A 21384-nucleotide genomic window follows, 5' to 3' on the forward strand; every position below is an offset into this window, starting at 1 on the left:
CCACGTGACCTTTGTTCGCTGTTGCGGTTGTGGTATATTTAGGGCGGTCGGGGTCTCTAAAAGTAAACATTGTTGCTAGTAGCGCTGCGTGTGTTGTCTTCTTTCTTTTGTCCTTGTGTTAAGTTCGCGCTGCAACTATTTCCTCTAATGACCTACCAACAGGCCCACTTTGCGACTCTTGTTGAGCTTTGTTGCACTGATCGTAAGATACATAGCTAAGTAAATTGATTGCATATGTACTTCATCGTTTTGGTATTACGTATACACTTGAATTTAACGCATTTAGGCACTAGAAAATGGACGTCGGAGACCTCTCCTCGAACCCAATGTCGTGCGATGCTCGCTTGTACTTGTGTGCTGCAGCGCGCCGTAACAACTGAAACTTCATTTGCATTGTACCCTCAATCCTCGTTGATGAACTTCCTACTTTTTTTGAAGCATGGATTGGTGGAAGAAGCCTTCGAGGTCCTTGATTTTTAGGAAACCACACCTCGACACAAAACGAAAGAGGGGTGGGGGGGTTCTATTGTAGCCTATGCACATTCGCTTGCGGATGGCTCTCTTTGTACTACCCAGTTAGTGCCGGGGCTGCGATGTTTTTCGCAGCACCACCTGGGCAGAGTCTGACGTCTACGTGCGGTGTGGCCCCACATATGTGGCACAAACTCGATGCGTAACCGGCGTAACAACACAAAGCAAGGAGTCTTGCTTTGCATTGTTACGCCTATGCTTTCCCCGGTCTAATAGTCTGTTGGGTTGATTTGGTTGTGCCATAATCGTATTGCGGTTTCAGCACGTGAGGCCCCGGAATTTAATTACTTAATTTCTCGATTACACGCACGTGCAGGCACACCTCGGCAGCAGCGAACCCTGAAACTCTCCGAGCCTGGTGAATCTCCTCCCTCCACTGGTGAGTGAGCGAATGCTTGGCTGAACATGGCAGCCCTTGCTTCATTTTTAAAGGACCCGATACAGCGAAATTTTCGCCTATTACGTTTTTACTGTAATTTTTAGCTTAGTGTGTGGTAATCCCGAAACTGATTCGTAAATGCTCTAATGTATCGTGTAATTAATGCCAGCATCGTTAATTGCGACCAGTTTTACGTCACTTTGAAATGCCCGCCTAAAACCATAAGAAACTGGTGCCCCATAGCGGGGGAGTGCCTAAGACCACGGGAACTCAATCTTTCGTGTCGTTAAAAAAGCGCAGTTTTCAAATCTGTTCCTCGCGTACGGTAAAGAATGGTACGATGTGGGTGCTTCAGTACGTTAAGCCTGTTAAGCACGTGTCCCCTCAGGAAAAAGAAAAAGCATTCTTGGCCTAAACAGCCAGAACTGCCTTGAGAGCAGCCCGACAACAGATGACTTCAACTATACTCGCTTTACTTGTGGAATGTCACAAGGGGCTCCGATCTTTGACGTACCAGTGGCGTTGTCGCGAGGTGCTGCCAACTCAGATGAGCACTCACGCTTACTCTAAAACAAAATTAAAATATCTTGAAGCCAACGTCCGCCACTAATAATCGGTCGGAAGTGCCCACGTATACAGGACAATCAAACAACACAAACATCTTGAGGCTTCAGTTTTGGTGTCAGGGGTCCTTTAAGCATTCTACTTTTGTTTCTCTAAGCAAAGCTTCATTTGCCTCTCCCTAATTATGGCCGTGGGTACCAACTGCATAACTTGGATCGCTAGGTATCCTGTTGCCTACAATGACATAGTGTATTCCTTATGGACATAGCGAAGCATGAATTCTTTGTTAGTGCATAAAAGTTCTGAAAGAAGGGATGGAAAGAATGTGACACACACACTTGTAAGTTTTGCACAAGCGCTTGTGTGTGTCCCATTCTTTTCGTCACTTGTTTCGGAAGTTTTTTGCGCTGAAGAAGAGAAACCAAGGATTGCCAACTAGCCCGAACATGCACATAGTGAAGCATATCTTTTTCAGCCAGCATTGGTAAAAATCAGCGTTCCGTTGCCATAGCAACTGTAGGTCATAGATGCGCGATTCTTCTTTGTGTTCCCTGATAGCATTCGCCCTTGAAAACATCAGACTTGATGTTAGTTGAAATATTGCGTGCGCTCCTTTCCTGCATAAGTTGATTGGCCCAAATGAGATGGTGGACTTCACGCTGAAAAAAAAAAACAGTCTTAAAGGCTTTATGTCCTTCAATTTTTCCCACAGAAGTTCCTCTACAAATTTTACAAAAAAATTGATTTCAGGGTCTCCATTAAGTCTTTCATGACTGCTGCGTTACTCATAATCTTAAATCATGACCTGCCATGGTGGTCTAGTGGTTATGGTGCTCGACTGCTGAACCGAAGGTTGCGGGATCGAATCACAGCCGAGGCGGCCGCATTTCAATAGAGGTGAAATGCTAGAGCCCCGCGTACTTAGATCTAGGTGCACGTTAAAGAACCCCAGGTGGTGTAAATTTCCGGAGCCCTCCACTACGGTATCCCTCATAATCATACTGTGGTCTTGGGATGTAGAACCAGAACAATTATTATTAGTGTTCCATTGCCATAACAACTGAAGCTCATAGATACGCAATGCTTCATGTGTTTCTTGATAGCAGTTGCTCTTGAAAATATCATCCTTGATGTTCGGTGAAAACATGTGCTGCTTCCCTGCATATCTTGATAATCCAAATGAGATGGCGGGCTTTACGCTGAAAAATAAAAAAAATATGCAGTCGTAAAGACTTTGTCTTTGAATTTTTTCCACAAATGTTGCTATACAAGCATTACAAAAAATTGATTTTGGGACCTCCATAAAGTTTTACAGGATTGCACTGTTGCTGATGATCTGAGAACAGAACGAAAAAAGTCAATTAGTCAATATTCTGTGGTGGCCATTTTATGCAGACGAGGATGACCGCACCGACGAGAGTGTGGTGACCAACGGAGGCGCCGGAGACATGTCAGTGGTGACCGCTGCCGACCGGTCCGACTGCATGCAGCTCAGTCCTTGCGCCAGCGGATCGAAGCAGCCTGAGCCACTATGACGATGGCCACACTTTAGTCTTGCAAAAAGATGACTTTTTTTGTCTTCTTGACACTGCCGTCAGCAACAGTCTCGTCCGTACATCCAGGCCATCTGCGGTCAAGTCTGTCTGCGTGATTTTTTTTTTTCTTCTTTCGTACTACAAAGTGGGGTACTGGACATGCAGTTCGCGGTGTAGAATCTTCAGCGAAAAGCACTGAAGTGTAGGAAAAAAACGTTCAGAAGGACGAATGAAATCACGAAAAACGGCGCTTGCGTTTATCATTTCTCTCGCTTTTTCTTCGTCCTTCTGTACCTTTCTTTCTGCACTTACAGTGCTTTGCACTGCAGGTTTTACACCGCAAACTCAAACCAGCTCGGCCCACATCGCCATTCTCATTCAGTGGACATGTGACCGAAAGCAGTCCTTCTGTGAAGATGCTTGCAATGTTGATTAGGAACTGTGTACGCTCCGGCACTGCTTCAGCTATCCGGGCGTCTTCAAAATTCCCGCAATGTAATACTGTTGTGTGCATCTCTTGTCTCTTCCTTTGTCTTCGCGGCGCGTTCCGCCGAGTCTTGTGATGATGCGAGTGCAGTGCTTTTCTGCTGGTGCTGTGCCCGCAGTTACAACTTGTCAGGCGTCTGGTGAAATGTCGTAAGTGTGCTTCTCTGCATAACAGGACTGATCTGGACAAGAGGGTGAGCTTTGTAAGAAACAAACGGAAGTACAGTCCCGAAAAGTTTGTCGCTCTTCTTGCAACCACGCCAATTCCTTTCCCTCCCGATGTCCGCACCCAAACTTCACGCTCCCATGATCTGGACGGTCATTGTGTGCAGAGAAGCCCACTTGTGGCTGAACTGCATAATCTTCATTGTGGTTTTGAATGAGTAGCAACTTGACTGAGGTACATATAAAATTATAGTATTTACCGAATTTTCTCACGTATAACCTGTCCCTGCATATAGCTTGCACTCGCACCTAAACCCACGGAGAAATTAAACTTGCATGCTGGCATGCAACTTGCACTCGTAACCTAGCTCCAAATTTTTTGTATCTTAGGTACGGGTTACACGTGAGAAAATATGGCCATTGAGCATTATATAAGTAATGATGGCTGAAAGTGCTGAACATGTTCAGTGGTGTAAAGAACACCATGCCTGCAGAATACCTACATTCAGACCTGTTAATATAATGTCACTTGCTGTTACTCGTGCATTAGTTTTGCATTGCTTGTGGATTAGGACACAGTTGCATCTCTTTCGGAAATGTCAATGACATTAGCTTTTTGCAAGGTTGATAAAATGTGAGCTCGTGCCCACAGCTGTGGAAAAATTTTCAACTCTATTTAACTTCTTGCATAGTCAGCTATGGGTGCAAAACATGCGATAGTCTTTAGATAACAATAGTCTTTCTATAGTCATTTATGGTTCTTGCACTGTTGTACTGTAATCTCATGAGATGGTTTAGCAGTTCATTTTTGCAAAAACAGGCATTCATGTCTGAAAGCGTAGCAGGCATTTCACAACTGCAATAGTTTGGAATTTCAAAGCTTTAGGCAAACCGATAAGGATTCATAGCAGAAAGAGATAGGCATGTCAACGTGGACACGAGAGAAGAGAAACACGGTGTAAACGTATTTTCATTGTCTGTTGGATAATTCTGTCTTGTCTGTGCATAAATGCCCCACATTTCCTGAAATTTTTCACAAGTGTGACTGACTTGTAAGGCAGAGAAACATGCGACGCAACCGCAGTGGGTTTGGCAAGCTTGTACACAGTGTGAAATTGTTTGTGCACATTAGTTACTTTTAGGGAAGGTTTTACGTTTTTGAGTTTTTAGGCATGCTAACAAATAACTGTGTATCCTTTTAGTTATCTTTTATGCCCTGTTGATGTTTTTATACATACAATGCCCTTGTTCTACACAAGGTGGTGCGATGTAGTTTCAACATTGAATTGTTCAGATAATGAAAAAAAATTTCGTGTGATGTGTGGAGATTGAATGTTGCTTCAGTTATTACCGAATTCTAGTTGTATCTCTGTGCCTGAAAGAGGAAATGTTAGACATTGTGTGCGAATCAGTTTAACTTTTTTACATATCAGCTCGGAAGCTGGGGCCCTGTGCATCACAGCTGTATTTGTACAGCTGTGATGCACAGTTGCGGCTTACTGCACGTAAGCCGCAACTTAGTTTGAGATGAGACTTGGAAAATTAGAGAGAAGGAAAAACTCTCAACAAATACACGACACCACTTTGCCGAAGGTTGTATACAAATTTCTTCAATTTTTACAGTGCCTAGTTAGGTCTTGTTGACTAGCTGCCAGCTATGTGTATGTAATGTTTCAGTGCTCGGGCAATGTCGAGAGTTCGACTCTCGACTGTGGTCACCGCATTTTCTTAGGAGTTGAAGGCAGGAATACTCCTGTGCACCTGGCCTCGGGAACATATTTTAGGTTGCATCGTAACACCGAACGTACAACTCTTTGGAGTTTGGTACCTCAGTATTCTAGCGTAAGTCTGGCGCACATGGCATGCTACCGTTTCTGTTTCACTGGAGCAAGCTTTTGCTTGTGGATAGTTAGAGACGAATGAGTAATTGTCATACTAATTGAGTTAATCCTCGAGCCAGATTTTATAGTTCTTTCTTCAAGTTGACTGTGCTCAGCAAAGCAGGAAATTTGAATAGGTGGCTGGATGGCACTTACATCACTAGTAGTCGTTCTAGCCTCCATCGTGTAGATCTGTAAAAACATCGTGCCTGTAATGGCTTCCGAAATTCAGTTTAATGCATGCAGTACCTCGAAGCAAAGCCTTTGAGATATGTTGCTATGCCCTTGAAGAGCGACGGTAGAATAACTGTCGCCTAGGGCATGAGTTTCGACATTGTATCTACCACAGAGCCACAGTGTATTCTTTTGGCTTCCCCAGTGATCACTGGTGGCACATCAAGCACTGACCAGCCACATTCTCTGACTGGGGCGGCGCCAGCATTGTTTAACAGCGAAGCTGTTAAAGACGTGCGTTAACAAGAAACCCCTGTTGCGCCGTGCCTGTGCTAAAAATAGCGAAGCCGCCGCTGAGCCGTCGCCATAGCAACCGCCAGTTTCTTACACCGTGGCTCAGAGACGGCGATTTCAGCACAGAGCGGCAAGCTTTGCGCTATTCCGGACACGCCCGTCGCCGTCTCTTGGCTGCCGCTTCTTCGGCCAAGCACGCTAGATCCAACCGTCGCCGGCGTTGCGATTCCCGTGCTGCAGCACGACGAGCTGAGGCCAAGCTTTGCGCAGCTTATTGCAATCTTCGAGCGCACATTTTACTGGGGGGATACACCCGCAACAAGAGATTTCTTCGGGGAGGAGGGGGGCAGGCAAAAATTTTAAGGAGGTGGCTGCACACCTTCCGTGCCTCCTGGCACCCGCCTGCATTCTGCGTATGATCATGTCGGAATCGCTGAGCACATTGTGCTCTACGTCGGGAAAAAAAATACAAATTATCCTAATTTCCTTAAAGGGACTGTCTACCGTCCTTCATCGCTTTTCTTCTTTGTACCGCAATAGAAAGCGTACCGTCTGATGTGTCCAACCTTGCAGCGGTTTCTCTGGAAAGTGAGTAGAAATTTGCGTGAAACATTCACACAACACTGGTTGGTGGACGCGATGACGATTGTAGTGCCGGTAAAAATTAAAACCGAAAGCACGTGATTTCTGTAGGATTACATTTTCGCTGAACACGAATGTAATGAATGTAAGTCTTTTTCAGCGCGGCGGTTAAATGAAGCCTTATACGATTACAGAACACTTGTTTTGCTGTAATCGCAGTCTATGCGTCTTTTTTAGCACGGCTGCCGTAATCCAAGCCAAGTTGAGTCATCAAAAAGATACGATAACTGCAAGTCTTCACAGCGCAGCACACGTGAGACATCCTAGCAATAATACAGCGGCACAGTACGACCAGCGCGGATGGGCCGCATGGCATAGCGCATGTGTTGAAGCAGACGAAATCGAAGACTGCTCTGCAAGCAGCGCCACCGGCGCCTTTTTGGATGCGCGAGAAAAAAAAAAAAGCTAAAAATTGCCTTCTGACGCAATCAAAAGCTGCCTCAAGTGCGTAAAATGCAACTTATACATGTTCGTTTTTAAGCAGAATGAGTCTACCTGCGAGGATTTCTTGTCCTACCAGTGGATTGACCACATCGCTGTTGGGTGACGCTAGCGGTCATTCTTTCACGATTTTCAACATCAAATTAAATTAGAATTCCTTTTTTTATGGGGCTAGAGCATGCTCGTTGCCGCCGATGTGACGAACGATCTTCTCATTTTCACCACAATCAGAAAAAAATTTCTGAGTGGTAGACAGTCCCTTTAATGTGAAATCACGTTCAAGCATTGCAAGCTTAAACTGATGCTTTTTGCCTGTTTTTATTTTTTTCTTCGGGGCACTGATCTCACTTTATTGTTTGTTGATCATTAGTAATGAATACATTCATTACATTTTTAAAAAAGACATTCTGAACATTTGGACACGCCTACCTCCTCACTCCTAAGTGACTTTGTCTAGAACGTGCCAAAGGAGCTGTGAGCATTGCAGTTGTGAAAAATATTTCATGCTGCTAAATCTTTTTGGTCGTATCCGACCTGGCAAATGTAGCAATGTAATGCTTTGGTCCAACTTAATGGGTTTTTTTTCTTTGTATACAGATGTGAAGAGGTCTTTATACGGGCTACTTCGGTGAAAAATAGTCTGTGGATGTACTGATGTGTGCAATGTACCGAAATTACAAGTCATGCTAATGTATTGCATATTTTTTTTTTTTTTTTTGCCACGGGTGTTCATTTTCTGAGCAGAAAACTAGAACGCCATTTAACTCATTTTAGATATTACCTTATTTTTACCGCTCATGTACAAATAATAAATTCCCTGTGTCCTCTTCGCGACTCAAACGCTGTTACACTCTTATAATGTGCTATTGAACTTCCAGTGACAGCATTTTGAAAATGAAAATTGAAGTCCACCCTTTTGTAGCGCAAAGCTACCGGTAAGTCTACACAGATTTCATGGAAAGAAAAGCTTCTTGGTTGATGATAAAAAGCAGGCTGAGGTTTAACCCTTCTAAACCTAGTTATCGCGAGTGAAAGGTGTGTATGGCTTTATTTTGCAAGGACTATGCACAGTGTTTACGTGAAATCGCCCAGATATGGAAATTTAAATGTGGCAGTGCATTTGTGCAGGAGTCTATAGCGAATGCTATCTAGTTAATATTTAAGTATCGAAACTCGACACTTGCTCGTTTCGCTCTTCCCTTTGCTACGCTGCGTTCGTCGGCTCGTCTCTCCACCTCTCAGAGCTGTTCTCGCACGGCGAGGAGAAAGAGCTGGGAGCGCGCGCAGCTGCTAGCAGACAAACAGCGTCTGTTGCTCGTGACATCACCTAACAGGACAGGACGTCACGACGGCTGCTGCAGCGCAATGGCACGAAGGAGATAGCGAGCGTCGTGGTAGCGTGACTTCGCCTAGTCACGTGGTACCGCAGCGGCGAGGCTCCGAGCGAGTGTAGCTTCGACGCTTCTCTACGGCAGATCACGTGGCATGACGTCACATTTGCGCTCCGGCCACTCAAGGTCATTACGGCGCGATGAATGACCTCGGGAGACATGACGTATTATAGCTTTCTCTCTAAAATTCGTCCTGGTGCGTTTTGATTTGTAATCGAATTGTTCTAGTGGCCTTTGCGTTATTTAATTCTCACTCTTCTTTATCAGCCGCACTTTTATTGTCATCAAATTTCGCTCAGGTGCGTGCAGTAGACTATTCGGGCCTATAGCTATACATACTAGCGCGTTGTAGTGTCACTGCGACTGTTGTCAGATAATAAAAAAAACTGGTAGCATTTATGAACACTTTATTTCATCATTCATCACCGCTTTCGCGATAATCACTGTCGGACGAGCTCAGCTCATCGGCGCGCTCCGAATGCTGATCGTGTTCCATTCCGTCCATGCCTTCTGATTGTCCCGTGACTCTAAAGCTCTTTGCGACATTGTTCAATGGCAATGACTTCCATGCATCAAGGATCCAAACGTGCACTAGCTGAATAGACACTCGCTTTAGCCTAGGCACGTTATTGGTGCTTAGTTTTTTTTTTGTGCGTGTCTGTATCTATGCACAACACCCCACGCCCTAAATTTTTCAAATTTGTATGTGTGTATGTATGCAAACACGCACACATACAAACACGTTCGAACATACATAAAGGGTGGTGAGTCCCGCCCCGAAAAACATTTCTGGCTACGCCCTGGCAGGAATGTGTGACGGTCCATTCATGACAATTCATTAATAATCAGGGGTTGAAGTGCTGCGCAATTCGCACCAATCCGCTTCTGCTGCGCCATCCCGCTCGAAAACGCATCATTGTGCCGAAATTGCTCCCAAGTGGTCTTTGCTGCCTTCGTATGCCGCTTTCATCCGCGATGTGGCGCGCCCATGCTATCTCCTGTCACTTGACGCGCTCTCCGTGACGTTGGTGACGGTGCGAAAAAATTTGTTTCGCCGCAAGGGCGAAGCATTTAATGCGATAGCAAGAAATTGTAATGGTATACGAAGTAAGGATAGCAGCTAGCTCTATTGGGTCCGGTCCCGCGTAACTGTACGCAACGCTGGTGTAAGGGAAGACGGCCGCTAGCGAAGCGGTTTTCGTGCTGTCTGTTGTCTGAACGTGAAGCGGGCCGTTTGCTGATGTCTGCCGAGATAGCGAGCGCGCCCTTATGATCAAAGTTCGCAGTTGCTGCTCAAGCGACGCAGCCACCCTCCTACCCTGGCGTCCCTTCATGCTCCTTACGAAAGACGGGCGGGGCGTTTCCTCTCTGCTTGAGGAGCAATCGACGGCAGGCCTCGAACGAACGCGGGGATATGTTATCGCATGCACCCTTTTTTACGAAGGACATGGCCGGCTCGTTTCATGTCTGCTTCAGCCGCCTTCGTCCCCAGCGCTTGCAAGCTTTTACTCGCGCCTACGACATGCGATGCGCGCGGCTATGGTATCGATATGGACTTTTATACGGAAAATGAAGGCGACGGCAAAAGCCCGCCGAGTCCTCGTATAATTGATATCGCAATAAAAGTGAACATTTCGGTTCTCTCGTCTTCTCATTCGTACATGTCAGCAGTTATGTTTTGTCAATGTGAACATTTAAAAAAAGATTTCTCGGAAGGGTAGGCAGGTTTACCTACGCAGTGCATTGCTTATCTCGACATTCGTCTCGCTTCTCATGTCGGCTCTGTCGCTTTAATGACGGGAGCATAAGCTTCTTTATTTTTACACAGTCTCATTGGGTTTACAATGAAGGTAACTTTTATTGTGTCCGCGGAATCCGAAAACTATCATCATCATGAACCGGCACGCGCTCTTCGTCCTCTTCTTCATCCTCGTCCTCTTCATCTTCTGTTTCGCTCCTAGAGCACGTGTGCCGACTTGTACGGCGGGGAATGCAATAACTCTGATGGGAGAGAGAGCAAGTACAGAGAGCGTAAGAAAGAGAGAGAGAGAAATAGAAAGAAAGAGCAAAAAATAGAAAGTGAGAGGATGCGTACAGAGAGAGAGAGATCGAGAGAAATAGACAGAAAGCAAAGAAAGAGAGAAAAGATAGAAGGTGGGAGGACGAATACAGAGATAGGAAAAAGAGATGGAGGGAAAGAAAAAGAAATAGAAAGACAGAGAAAGAAATAGAGAGAGAGTGAAAGAGATGCAAAACATACACAAAAAAAAGATGGAAAAAAGAGAGACAGCAAGCATACCCATGTATAGTATAGCAAGGGGTGGGAAAGGTAAGTGAGGGCGACGGGGAGGGAAAGGGAAAGGTGAGAGGGTAAAGTATAGCACAGTCTTGTATACTGTCTTGTATAGTATAGCACAATCTTGTATATTGCTGGCAAACACACTGATTGCTTCACACCTAATACAAGTGCATTCAACGCTTGCAAAACGAAAAAAACCGTGGCTGAACACTGGCGACGTCGAACACTCCGCGCACTCGGTACCACGTGATGCCGTTTTATACGTCGCAGAGCGATTCCGGCAGACGGCGCCACGGTATGTCCTCGCCACCAGTAGCACCGGGGTGGTAAAGGGAAGGGAAGTTGAGAAGGAAGGAAAGGGGGAGGACAACGCCACCAGCTCCGCCGCTTCCTCAGTCTAGGTACCACTAGTGCATAGCTGCTCCAATTTTATCCCCATTCGTCTGAGGTGTAGAGAAAGTTAGCTATCCAAAGCATCGCTTATCGTTTTTTCTGAGTTATTGCTCTGTCAGCTATGGTGTTTTACTGATGAGAGCATATATATATTTATTTGTAGTTAGGCTGGTCGGTTCGTCAATGTTGAATGTTTAATAAAAACCATTGCACTTTGGTGTTTAGCATAAGTACGAAATGTCGATTAAGAATGACAACTGACCCTAGAAATATGCTCCAAAACCTTTTGATGCTCCAAAACTTCTCTTTTTACTGCTACAAAACTGCTGCAAAACAGCATTATTCCTGCTCCATGAGCTGCTGCAAAACACTGAAGCCCGCTTCCACCCCTGTGCATTTTATGCCACCTTTCAAGGGGGTATAGCACGCTATATAGCATACCTTAACGTGTGAGAGAGAGAGAGGGGGAAAGAACTTCTTTCAGACCCTGAGAAAATGGATCATGGAAACCTTATGGGCATCCTTGTCAACCAATAGAAGTGAACTTACGAGGAACCGACTACGCTATAGATCATCATAATTTTTGTGAAGTAGGGAAACAGCCTCTATGCAATTTTTCGTTATTCTGCGGAGACTCGTGGTAGTAGCTAAACAACTGTAAGGCATTATGTGTACTTTGTTGATGCTGTGGCTGATGACGACGAAGAATTATGGCAGAGCCATTTGTAATGGGTTGGAACCATTCAACAACCCACTCTCTGCGATTTGCACTGTGCGGTGCCTGGTTACAGAATTCGCGTTGTGTGACGCCTGGTTGTTGTCTTCTACCACGCTATTGGCCTCGAGGAGTTACGGAGTCGCCCTCTATCGGACGCGCCTCGATTGCGTGCTAGGCAGGATACCGCCGGCGCGCTCCCCATAGGTTTTGCTGTCGGCGCTCTACAAAAACACGTCGCGGAAGCCCTCCAGGGCATTTCTGTAAGTACTTTCGAAATAAACTGTGTTCTTTAATGTCAAAATAATCATTTTCGACGAACTGAAAGCACAAGATAGTCTACAGTCGCTGTCTCTTTGCAGAAAACCGAGCACCCGCTTCACGCTGTCACCGCGTTGCAGACCCCTGAACCGGCTTCTTGCGTGAAAGGTAGTCACTCGCTGAGTGCAAACTATGCGAAATATCTCGTTAGAGTAGACTGCCTGTATAACCAAACGGAGCATAACAGAAAGAAGCCCCAAGCCAGCGATCGCACGGGTTCGCGACGACTGACGGTGCCTCCGCATGTATGAGCGTCTGCATGTATGTTCGCACTGATGGTTTCACTTTTGCTACGAGCGCATTTTGGCACCGCGCTGTGAACTTCAGGCCGCAAAATATGAGAATTTGTGAGTAAACAAACAACTACTGTTGCGCGGACGCTATCAGAGCAGTTCAAAAACAATTTCCTTACATCTGCGGCTTCGGTGCGCATGACAACTTTGTGATCTGCCGTCCCGACGATTCAGTGTTTTTTTTTTTTTTTGGTCTAAATTCGGCTACGTTTCAATGTCATTTGACAAGATGTCTCGCATTGATCGGTCTTCTCAGCGGGCAAATGCCGCTGCTTATGTTTCTTTATTCCGCGCATTCGTTTCGTTTGGTGCTCACACAAAACGTGAGCAAATGCGACGCCTTTTTTTAATGCTCCTTAATTGTCGTTCCGTTTGCATTCCAGTGAACTTGCCGCTCTCTGTCATCAACAAATTCATAGACCAAAGCTTCACCACTTCGAGATTGCTGGTGGAAGAAGAACCAGTCTACGAGACCGAGCATGTAGTACGAGACACACATGCGACGCCTAGGAAAAGAAAGAAAATACAGTAACGTTTGCCGGACTTGTTTTGCAAACGTCGGCTGTGAACTAGGACCCACATGAACTTGAAATAGCGGTGAATAAAATAGAAGGTATTGCAGCAACCAGCAGCCGCAAAACAGGATAGTAATTATTTGGCATGTACCCCAGCAATTTTGGCAGCAGTGTCGTGTCTAACGCCAACAGGGTGGCATCTTTCCCACGTAAATAAATGAGGCTCCAAGAAAATACATGGGGTTGGCCGGTGGGCCGATCACGGAGGCAATGCAAAATTTATGTAGCTTATGAAGCAATGCATGCCTCATCAAATAGGAAGGTTGCCCGTCGGCGTCCCGCGTCGGCGGCGTCAACACGAGTGATGCAAAAAATAATCGTCACGTGATGGTGTCACCATATGACGTCGTCATGACGTCACAGATCGCCAAAATATGTAGCGTCATTATGACGTCACATAATGTGACGTCACATGATGACGTATTCACACGTCATGGTCGCTTTGCATTGCCTCCATGATCGGTCACGGAGGCCGTGCAAAACCGCGTTAGGCGCAGAACGCTTTTGGAGGGGGGCGCGGGAGAATCAGTACATCGACTGACAAGAAGAAGATGGCTTTCGCCTTCTAGTCATCTTTAACGAATGCATAAGGGACCCTGTGCGTTTTTTAATTTAACGTATCTAAACAATGACTTGCGCATCTGCAGCCGATTTTGTGGACGCTGAGCACGGGGCCGACGATCAAGAGGTCGCACTGGAGGGTTCTGAGATGGCATCGCACGTGGTAAAAGGTAGCGCTTTTACCATCCTGTGGCAAATAAGCATCATTTGCCGGCGGGAAGCGCGCGCGAGCCATCGTCTCAGTGCGCGCTGTCTGCTACTCACCGAACATTGCAGGCCCGAAGCAGTAACAAAAGTCTTCGTTGCGGAAGTGCTTGTTGCACACAAGACTCGTAGCGGATGGCTACTTGCCGGTTCTTAGCTTTACAACCCACGCTTCACGCTGTTTCTTGTCCCGCGGTTACCAGTGCAGGCTGACACTGGGCTCCTTTGCGTAAGCGCGGCACCGCACCGAGCGGTAGAGCACCATGTTCGTCGCCTTCGGAGGCAGCCACTCTATTACAATGGTTTCAATTGAGTAGAAAATGAGAGAAAACTTCCGAATTTGAACAGACAGCAGCGCATGTGGAACTTGAAACTCGTTTTCAAAGCACGCGGCAGTGCGCCACAAGCAGCCGACGCGGCCGCGAGACCACGTGATCCTGCCAAGCACGTCACGCCGACGGTGGCGCCGGCGTTTCCAGTGGTGGGCCTCGAGGCCAATATTATTGCGATAGCAATTATATGGACAGTCTCGGCTGAATTTTGCCGTCGCCGTCATGCACCGTATATGTATAAGTATGTATATATATATGAAAGCCCCAAAGAAAAATAATTCAGAAAAATGCTTCCGAAGCGCGGAATCGAACCAGGGACCTCTTGCTCCGCAGCGAGTGGCGCTAACCGCTACGCCACGAAACGCAGATCCTCCGCGTAGCTAACGGCGAGCGTTATATACACACCCTTTACCGCTGGACGGACTCAGAGACGGCCGGCGCTTATGAGCGTTTCTTCATTACCAGCGAGATGGCGCTAGGAGCACGACGGGCGCATTTAAAAGTCGTCGGCGAGCTCGCTCGCTTCTTCTTATATTTGCGCATGGGAGAACCTTGCCCTTCCGATGTCTGCTCGCGCGGTTTTCTGGTGGTGAGGGGAAGAGGGTTGTTTCAAGGTTTCACCGTGGTGTCCGCGCTCATGTTACGGAGCGTACGAAAGTCACTCGAGCAAGGGACGCCGCTAAACGAACAAACAGACGATGAGCGCGAACTATCAAGTGTCACAGCTCGACACTTGAAGCACGCTAGTTTCTTTCGCTGCTTCGGCCGCCTTTGCAAAAGGAACGCTGTTCAAACTGAGAGTATCCATTGGCGAGCCTCACTTCGTATAGCATTAGTTTCTTGCTATCGCATTCATTGCTTCGCCCTTGCGGCGAAACTGTGACTTCTTACATATGTTATTGTGGTTCCTTCCCGAAATGGAGCAGGTGTAGGGTCTCTTTGCAATGAACTTTCAAGCACCGGCATGGCTTTGTGGTAGTATACTGGGCTGCCAGCCAGATGGCCCAGGTTTGACCCCCGTTCTAACCTGGATAGTTTGGCTTTTTGTTTATTTCGCGCGATAGCGATTACGGACACCGGCGGTGCCGGCGCACAACTATGGCGGCAGAAACGGCCGTTGTTGGGATGTCATAACAGCTTTCGCGGTAAAAGAAAGAGCTGAGAAAAGAGAAATAAAGAAGGCCGCCCAGCTCAGCACTTTCTTTGGGCTTGGCGTTACTAGTGCGAAGCCCCCATAATTTTCGTAGCGGTAGCTGCACTGGCCTAGCCGATCCACTTTCGCGTGGAACCTCAAGAGCCATGCTGCGCATGCGCGAGGATCAGTGATGTCACGCACCGGAGCCGGCACCTCCCGCGCACTCCGCCGCTGCCGCGCGCGACTCACCGCCGCCGTCTGCGCTTTCCAGAGGAGTGACGTCGTAGCCTTGGCAGACGTATTGGCGCCGGCGCGCGCGCAGCTATTCGCCTTCGCTGTGCAGTCGCCGTCTGACACTGCGCTGGAGCCGCTTGATAGCGTCTCTGACTGGCGTTTGCCAGTGTGGTATAGCCATGGAGGAGGAGAGCGCAAATGCGGCTCAAAGGTGCAGAAGAGCGGAGAAGCCTAAGTTATCAGATCCCAAAGTAGTTGCCTGGCAAAATAAATATACATGTGCCACATAATACGTATACCGTGTCTGTGTCATTGCAGCAGCAGTAAGCATGATAATCAAGCTAATCCTAGACAATCAGGAAAGCTAAGAATAATTAGCTGAACCTTTGCTAACGCTACGTTATCCTGGTATAGCCGAGCTAAGCCATTGCAAAAGTTTTTCCCACGTTTTCTTTCTCTGCACCTAGCTCTCGCAAGAATTTAAACAACCAAACGGTTCAAAGAAGGGCAAATAAAGTGCATTGCGTCGGCCCATGCCTCACACGGGACCAGCCGTTAGGCACGTGAGGACGGGCTACGTTCCCTGACAAGGCTATTCGAAGGTAGCTAAACACTGCTACTTAGCGGAACAGGCCAGTCGCGATAGAGTGGCAAGGAACGCTGATACGCTAAATAGCAGGGAGAAGGGCACGCTCGACAGGGAAGAGAGAGCATAGAGGAGAGGTAGGTCCTTTTCTCTCATTGTCCTGGAGCGCTGTTGCCAGACGAAATCAAAGTCGTTTCTCATGCGTGATTCCTTTCCGCCTAGCAGACAAGTATGCATGCTTGTCACCAAGACGCCTTGGTCCTCAAGCATCCGGGCCGCATCACATACAAGTTATTACAATCCCCTTTGCTCCTTCTCAAAGGTGGTATGCTTGTGCATTACCTGCGCTGCACGTAACGCACTGGCTAACAACGAATAGTTAAATCAACCTGGGCTGCAATACACCCAGCGGCGCATTGCTGCTTCCCAGCATCAAGCCGAATTCCTTTTCGATCATGATCCTGGTGATGAAGGACTGTTTCTAGGGTCTTAAGTATCTTAACATGAAGCTGTCTAAGCGTACTGTTTTCCTAATTGCCTAAAACGGAAACGGCACTTGGCTATGACGTCACTGCGCATCGCCCAGCAGTCACTGGGAACAGCTTTGCATGGAAAGAGAGCCATATGATCGTATTAGGATAGTATGGCAAGGAGGTAGGAAAAGGGAGGGAGGCTGAGGAGGAGTGATGCCAAGGCGCAGAGGACGAAAATCAGGAGCGGAGAAGGTAAAAAATTACATATTCATATACAGTATGAGATAGCAAGTGGGTGGGAAAGGGAAGAGAAGGAGAGGAGGCGAGAAAAAGATGAGAGAGGGCGATGAATAGCATAGTCATGTATAGTGTAGAGACAGAGAAGAGACAGACACCCGTGTTGCCCTGGTGATGCACTTCTCTCTTTTATTCCGTGATCACGAGCAGCCCCGCCTTACGCCCGCTTCTTCGCGCGTCTCGTGCGTGGCATGGCGTTTCCCACCATCGTTTTGCCGCGGTAAACTCAACATATAGTATGGTATAGTAAGGTGTGGGATAGAGAAGTCAGGGCGAGGAGAATGGAAAGGAGGAGGGGAGGGGCTAAAGTATACCGTATTCGTGTATATAATATAGCAAGGGGTGGAAAAGTAAGCGACGGTGAGGAGGAGGGTCAGGGCACTAGCTCTGCTGTTTCCTCAGTCCTCGCACCACTAGCGCGTAGCTGCCCCAATATTTTTACACGATAGCGTTAGAGAGCTCGTTTCGAAGAATTGCCCCCGTCGGTGTCGGCGTCGCTACGTCGCTTGTGAGCGAAAAATCGTCCGTGAGCGAAAAATCGAGACAGCTGCAAATAAATAAACAATAAAAATCTTGGTCCCATTGAGGATCGAAACCGGGCCGTTTGCGTGGCAAGCGGGTGTCCTACCACAAGGTCACAATGTTACTTTGGTTCATGACTTCTTGAAGAAAAAACTCCAGGCCTGCGCACAACGCGCAGCGCAGTCACAGCGAAAGCTCGAAGAGCGGCCTTTCTAGAGCCCGTTCCAAGATCTCTTAGTGCATCGAATGGCATCTTTGACAATTCGCACCGGTGTGCACCGGGGCGCCCATGCGCTACGATGATTGGACTAAACGGCGTACCAGGGCGCCCCGGTGCGCACCGGTGCGATTTGTCGAAGATGCCATAATGCAAGTACACATGCAAGGTATCCACTACACCATGAATCATCATTTTTGTAAAGAAGGGAAGCACCCACTATGCCACTCTTCGTCTTTCTGCGGATAAGCGAGGTACTCGCTTCACATCTGTGAGGCATCATGTGCACTTTGCTGATGCTGCATGTGGATGATTACGATGAAGAATTATGGCTGAGCACTTTGTAGTGCGTGGGAAGCTTTAAACCACGCACTCGTTGCGTAATTAGCATTGTGTGACGACTGGTTGTTATTTCACTCTTCTGACCCGCTATACTACACATGTTAACGCAATTCTTTGCCCGACATGACACCTGCATAGGGTCTTTTTAGAAAGGAGCTTGAAGAGCCAGTGTTTATGTTAATGTAGTTCTAATGTGACGAATAATGTAGTGCGCGGTTCACAGTACTAAAAGGTCATCTTTCCATGCAACAAAGAAAAAAAAAACCAGCATGGCTTCATGGTAGAATACTCAACTGCCACGCAGAGGGCCCGGCTTCAAATCCCACCCGATCCTGGATATTTTTTATTTCATTTTTTTCTGATTTCGCGCGATTGTGGTCACGGACACCGGCGGCGGCGCACCACTACCCCAATGCCGCTGTGATCTGTTAAGAGCGCAAGACCCAAACAGCGTGTGTGTTTTGCGTTGGGGACGCTATTTCTCGATGTCTGCCCCAAAAGCTTTGCGTCAAACAAACATGACGGCACCCACTGAAGCGACGGCTCTTGCCGAAGGCTAGAGTGACCTATAGAGTACGGGGAGTGCCCAAAGCAGCGCAGACCCTTTTCGAAAACTTAGCTCCTGCTTGACCGAAAGCCAGGACACGCAAAGCGTTTAGGGGCCCCTATTTGAAAACTCGCTATTATTATCGTGAATGTGCGGGCATATAAAGTTTCGAGGTGGCAAGCTTTTCATAAAAACTCACATGGTCCCTTATGGGTTCACCTAAGACAACTTGAAGGCGAAAGTCCTCTTCTTCTCAGTCGATGACCCGCCCCCCACCAAAAGCTTTCTTTACCTAACGTTGCTTTTGCTCTCCCTTCAGGATCGGAGAGATTGCAAGCTTTCTGCTCCTAACCTGGGTTTGCCTTGCCTCTGTGATCGGCCCACCTTCGGCCAAGCGACGATGTAACGTTATGACTTCATCATGTGACGTCACGTCAAGTGGAGTCATAGTGACATCATGATGACGTGCCAAGTTATGGCGATCAAGTGCCCTTATCACGTGATGATAATTTTTTGAATCACTCGTGTCGGAAACCGACATGCCGCGGGACGCCGACGGTAAATTTTAGCGTTTGACCAAGCGTCTAACGCTTTTGCTTTATTAAATAACAATTGCAAGTGTGCGCCTTTTCAGTCCTGTGCACTTTCTTCCGGGAAGCCGCTTCCGAGCCCTCCTTCGTAAGAAGTAATAAAAAAATGCGGCTTTAGCCTTCTAGTAGTCATAGGTAAATGAATAATTGACCGTGTGACTTTTGTCCTGTCTTTTATTGGCGCTGGTGAAAAACCTTACAGCCGAATATAAAGTCGGGTATTAGCCAATTCATTGCTTATGACGCCGAGTTCTATGAGTTGGTATTGATTGAAAGGCGAGTGGCCTGTGCGATAGCTTGGTTCTCTCCCCTGTTCATCGATGCAGACGCCGTCATCGACACCCGCTGACGATGACCACGGTGCACTGATACACGCCACAGCCGCTTTGTGTGCGAACTGCTTGCGGACAGGCAACAATGGTGGAGAGTGTATGGTCCAGCCACAGGCACTGCACTGTACCGCGCTCTCTGTGCGGACGGGGCACGAACACTGCTGATACTCAGGGATGCAAAAGGGCGCCATTTACATGTAAACAGCTTGAAATATGCTATTTTTCTTCAGTAAAAAAAAATGTGTAACTACCCGAGCAGGTAGCCGAAGTACAGCCATGTTTGCATAATGCATTTCTGGGCTTATGTGTCCTTTGAAAAACGCGTTAAACTAATTTGCCATTATATATTCACATTAGAATGTTCTTCTGCAATGTTGGAAGGTCATTGCTATAGGGATTCACGTTTTTCCAATTGATGGATTAAAAAATTCATAGGGCTCTAGCGTTAATTGTTACAGCTGCGGAGACCAACCACCTGGAAAGAGTCGGCGCGTCGACAGTGCGGTTGATCCCGTTCCTTAGTTTAGATTTCTCCGTTTGCACTTCAATTAAAGTGCCACGTCGTCATCAAGAAAAAAGACACTGCCATCTCCACCAGAAGCCCTCGTTTTGAACCGAAAATAAAAGTACCACAGCTGCGTACTCGGGAATTATGAGTTCAAAAATGGTACAGCCGTTGTTTATGGAGCCTTCATCAGAACGAGACGGGATCTCATTCCCCAATTCGAGGATATCAAATGCACCAAGCTTAACCTCCAGGCTACCGGACTTACCGAAGGACGAATTGCTCATAATAATTAAACGCGCATGCACGGTACCAGCGACCGGACACGCGATGAAGCGGATTTGCGTTTCACGTAGCATTAAGGGCTCAGCTGCAACGGCTAATTAGGTCGCGATCCGGCGTCCGCGGGCGCTCAACTTTACAACTGCGCACCATCCTACACCTTCGAATTGTTCATTTGGGGACGACCCATCATGGTCCCTTCATTACTGAGGAAACATTTTGAACCTTGGTTTGCTAAACTGGGACTGCTGATTGAAGCGGCAAGCATGCAGACATAAACAAATGAACAGGTACATTCAGATGAGCAAAGCAAGAGCAACGCAGTTGTAACGAGGCGCGTAGCGCTATGAAGGTTAATCACTTATGAAACATTTCCACGTGCATGGAAATGAATAATGAATCCAGGGCTTTCGTTGGAAGCTTAAAGTCCTAAAAGCAGCCGGGACTGCAAATTAATCAGAGAGCTAGCTCTTGGATAGATTACAATGGTTGCGCCAAGATAATTTCACTACTAATGATAAACCAATACGAGTTATCAGGTTAAACCAATACGAGTATCAGGCATGGCGCCCAAGAGCGAAATGTGCTTAAAAATTATCACTGCGAAACAATGAACAAAAAGCAATGGTCGGTTAGGATACTTTGATAACTGTTTATAAATAAGGCTCAATGCCAGGGGATAAAAGAACTGAACAAATAATCAAATAATGGTATGCTAGTACTGTGGACATACTTTGATAAACGGTCGACAGATATAACGTGAGGTATGCAGCGACTGTTTTTCCGGTGGGAACAACTGAAAGGAAGCCGCAGCTATGAAACATAAAATAAATTAAACAAGAAAGTTTTCCTAAAGAAACTTCATTACATCTCAAAGCGTATTGATCATGATTGCAAAATACTGGAGTACCCTGTTAAAGCTAACGTGTATGTTAACTCATTTTTACAGCGAAAGCTGTTATGAGATCATTTCAACGGCCGTTTTTGGTGGCGTAGTTGTCCGCCGCCGCCGCCGCCGCCGGTGTCCGTAACCACTATCGCTCGAAATAAGAAAAAAAAAACGAAATAAGAAAAAATTTCCAGGATGGAACAGGGTTCGAACCTGGGTCCTCTGCGTGGGAGCCCAGTGTTGTACCTCAGAGCCATG

General features: G+C 47.0%; 2 protein-coding genes across 2 annotated transcripts in view; one reads left to right on the forward strand and one right to left on the reverse strand.

Moving 5' to 3' along the window:
* The window catches only part of LOC119405352 (protein aurora borealis), a 49201-nt gene extending 46082 nt beyond the window's left edge, over positions 1-3119 (forward strand). Inside the window, exons 10-11 of the mRNA XM_037672190.2 lie at positions 848-910; positions 2870-3119. Coding sequence (XP_037528118.1) covers positions 848-910; positions 2870-3009 — 203 coding nt within the window. The 3' untranslated portion in view covers positions 3010-3119. The remainder of the gene's footprint in view (positions 1-847; positions 911-2869) is intronic.
* The window catches only part of LOC119405353 (uncharacterized), a 203823-nt gene that overhangs the window by 136634 nt on the left and 45805 nt on the right, over positions 1-21384 (reverse strand). The window lies entirely within an intron of this gene.

This window comes from Rhipicephalus sanguineus, chromosome 9 (genome assembly GCF_013339695.2).
Source record: "Rhipicephalus sanguineus isolate Rsan-2018 chromosome 9, BIME_Rsan_1.4, whole genome shotgun sequence".
NCBI classification, from domain to species: domain Eukaryota; kingdom Metazoa; phylum Arthropoda; class Arachnida; order Ixodida; family Ixodidae; genus Rhipicephalus; species Rhipicephalus sanguineus.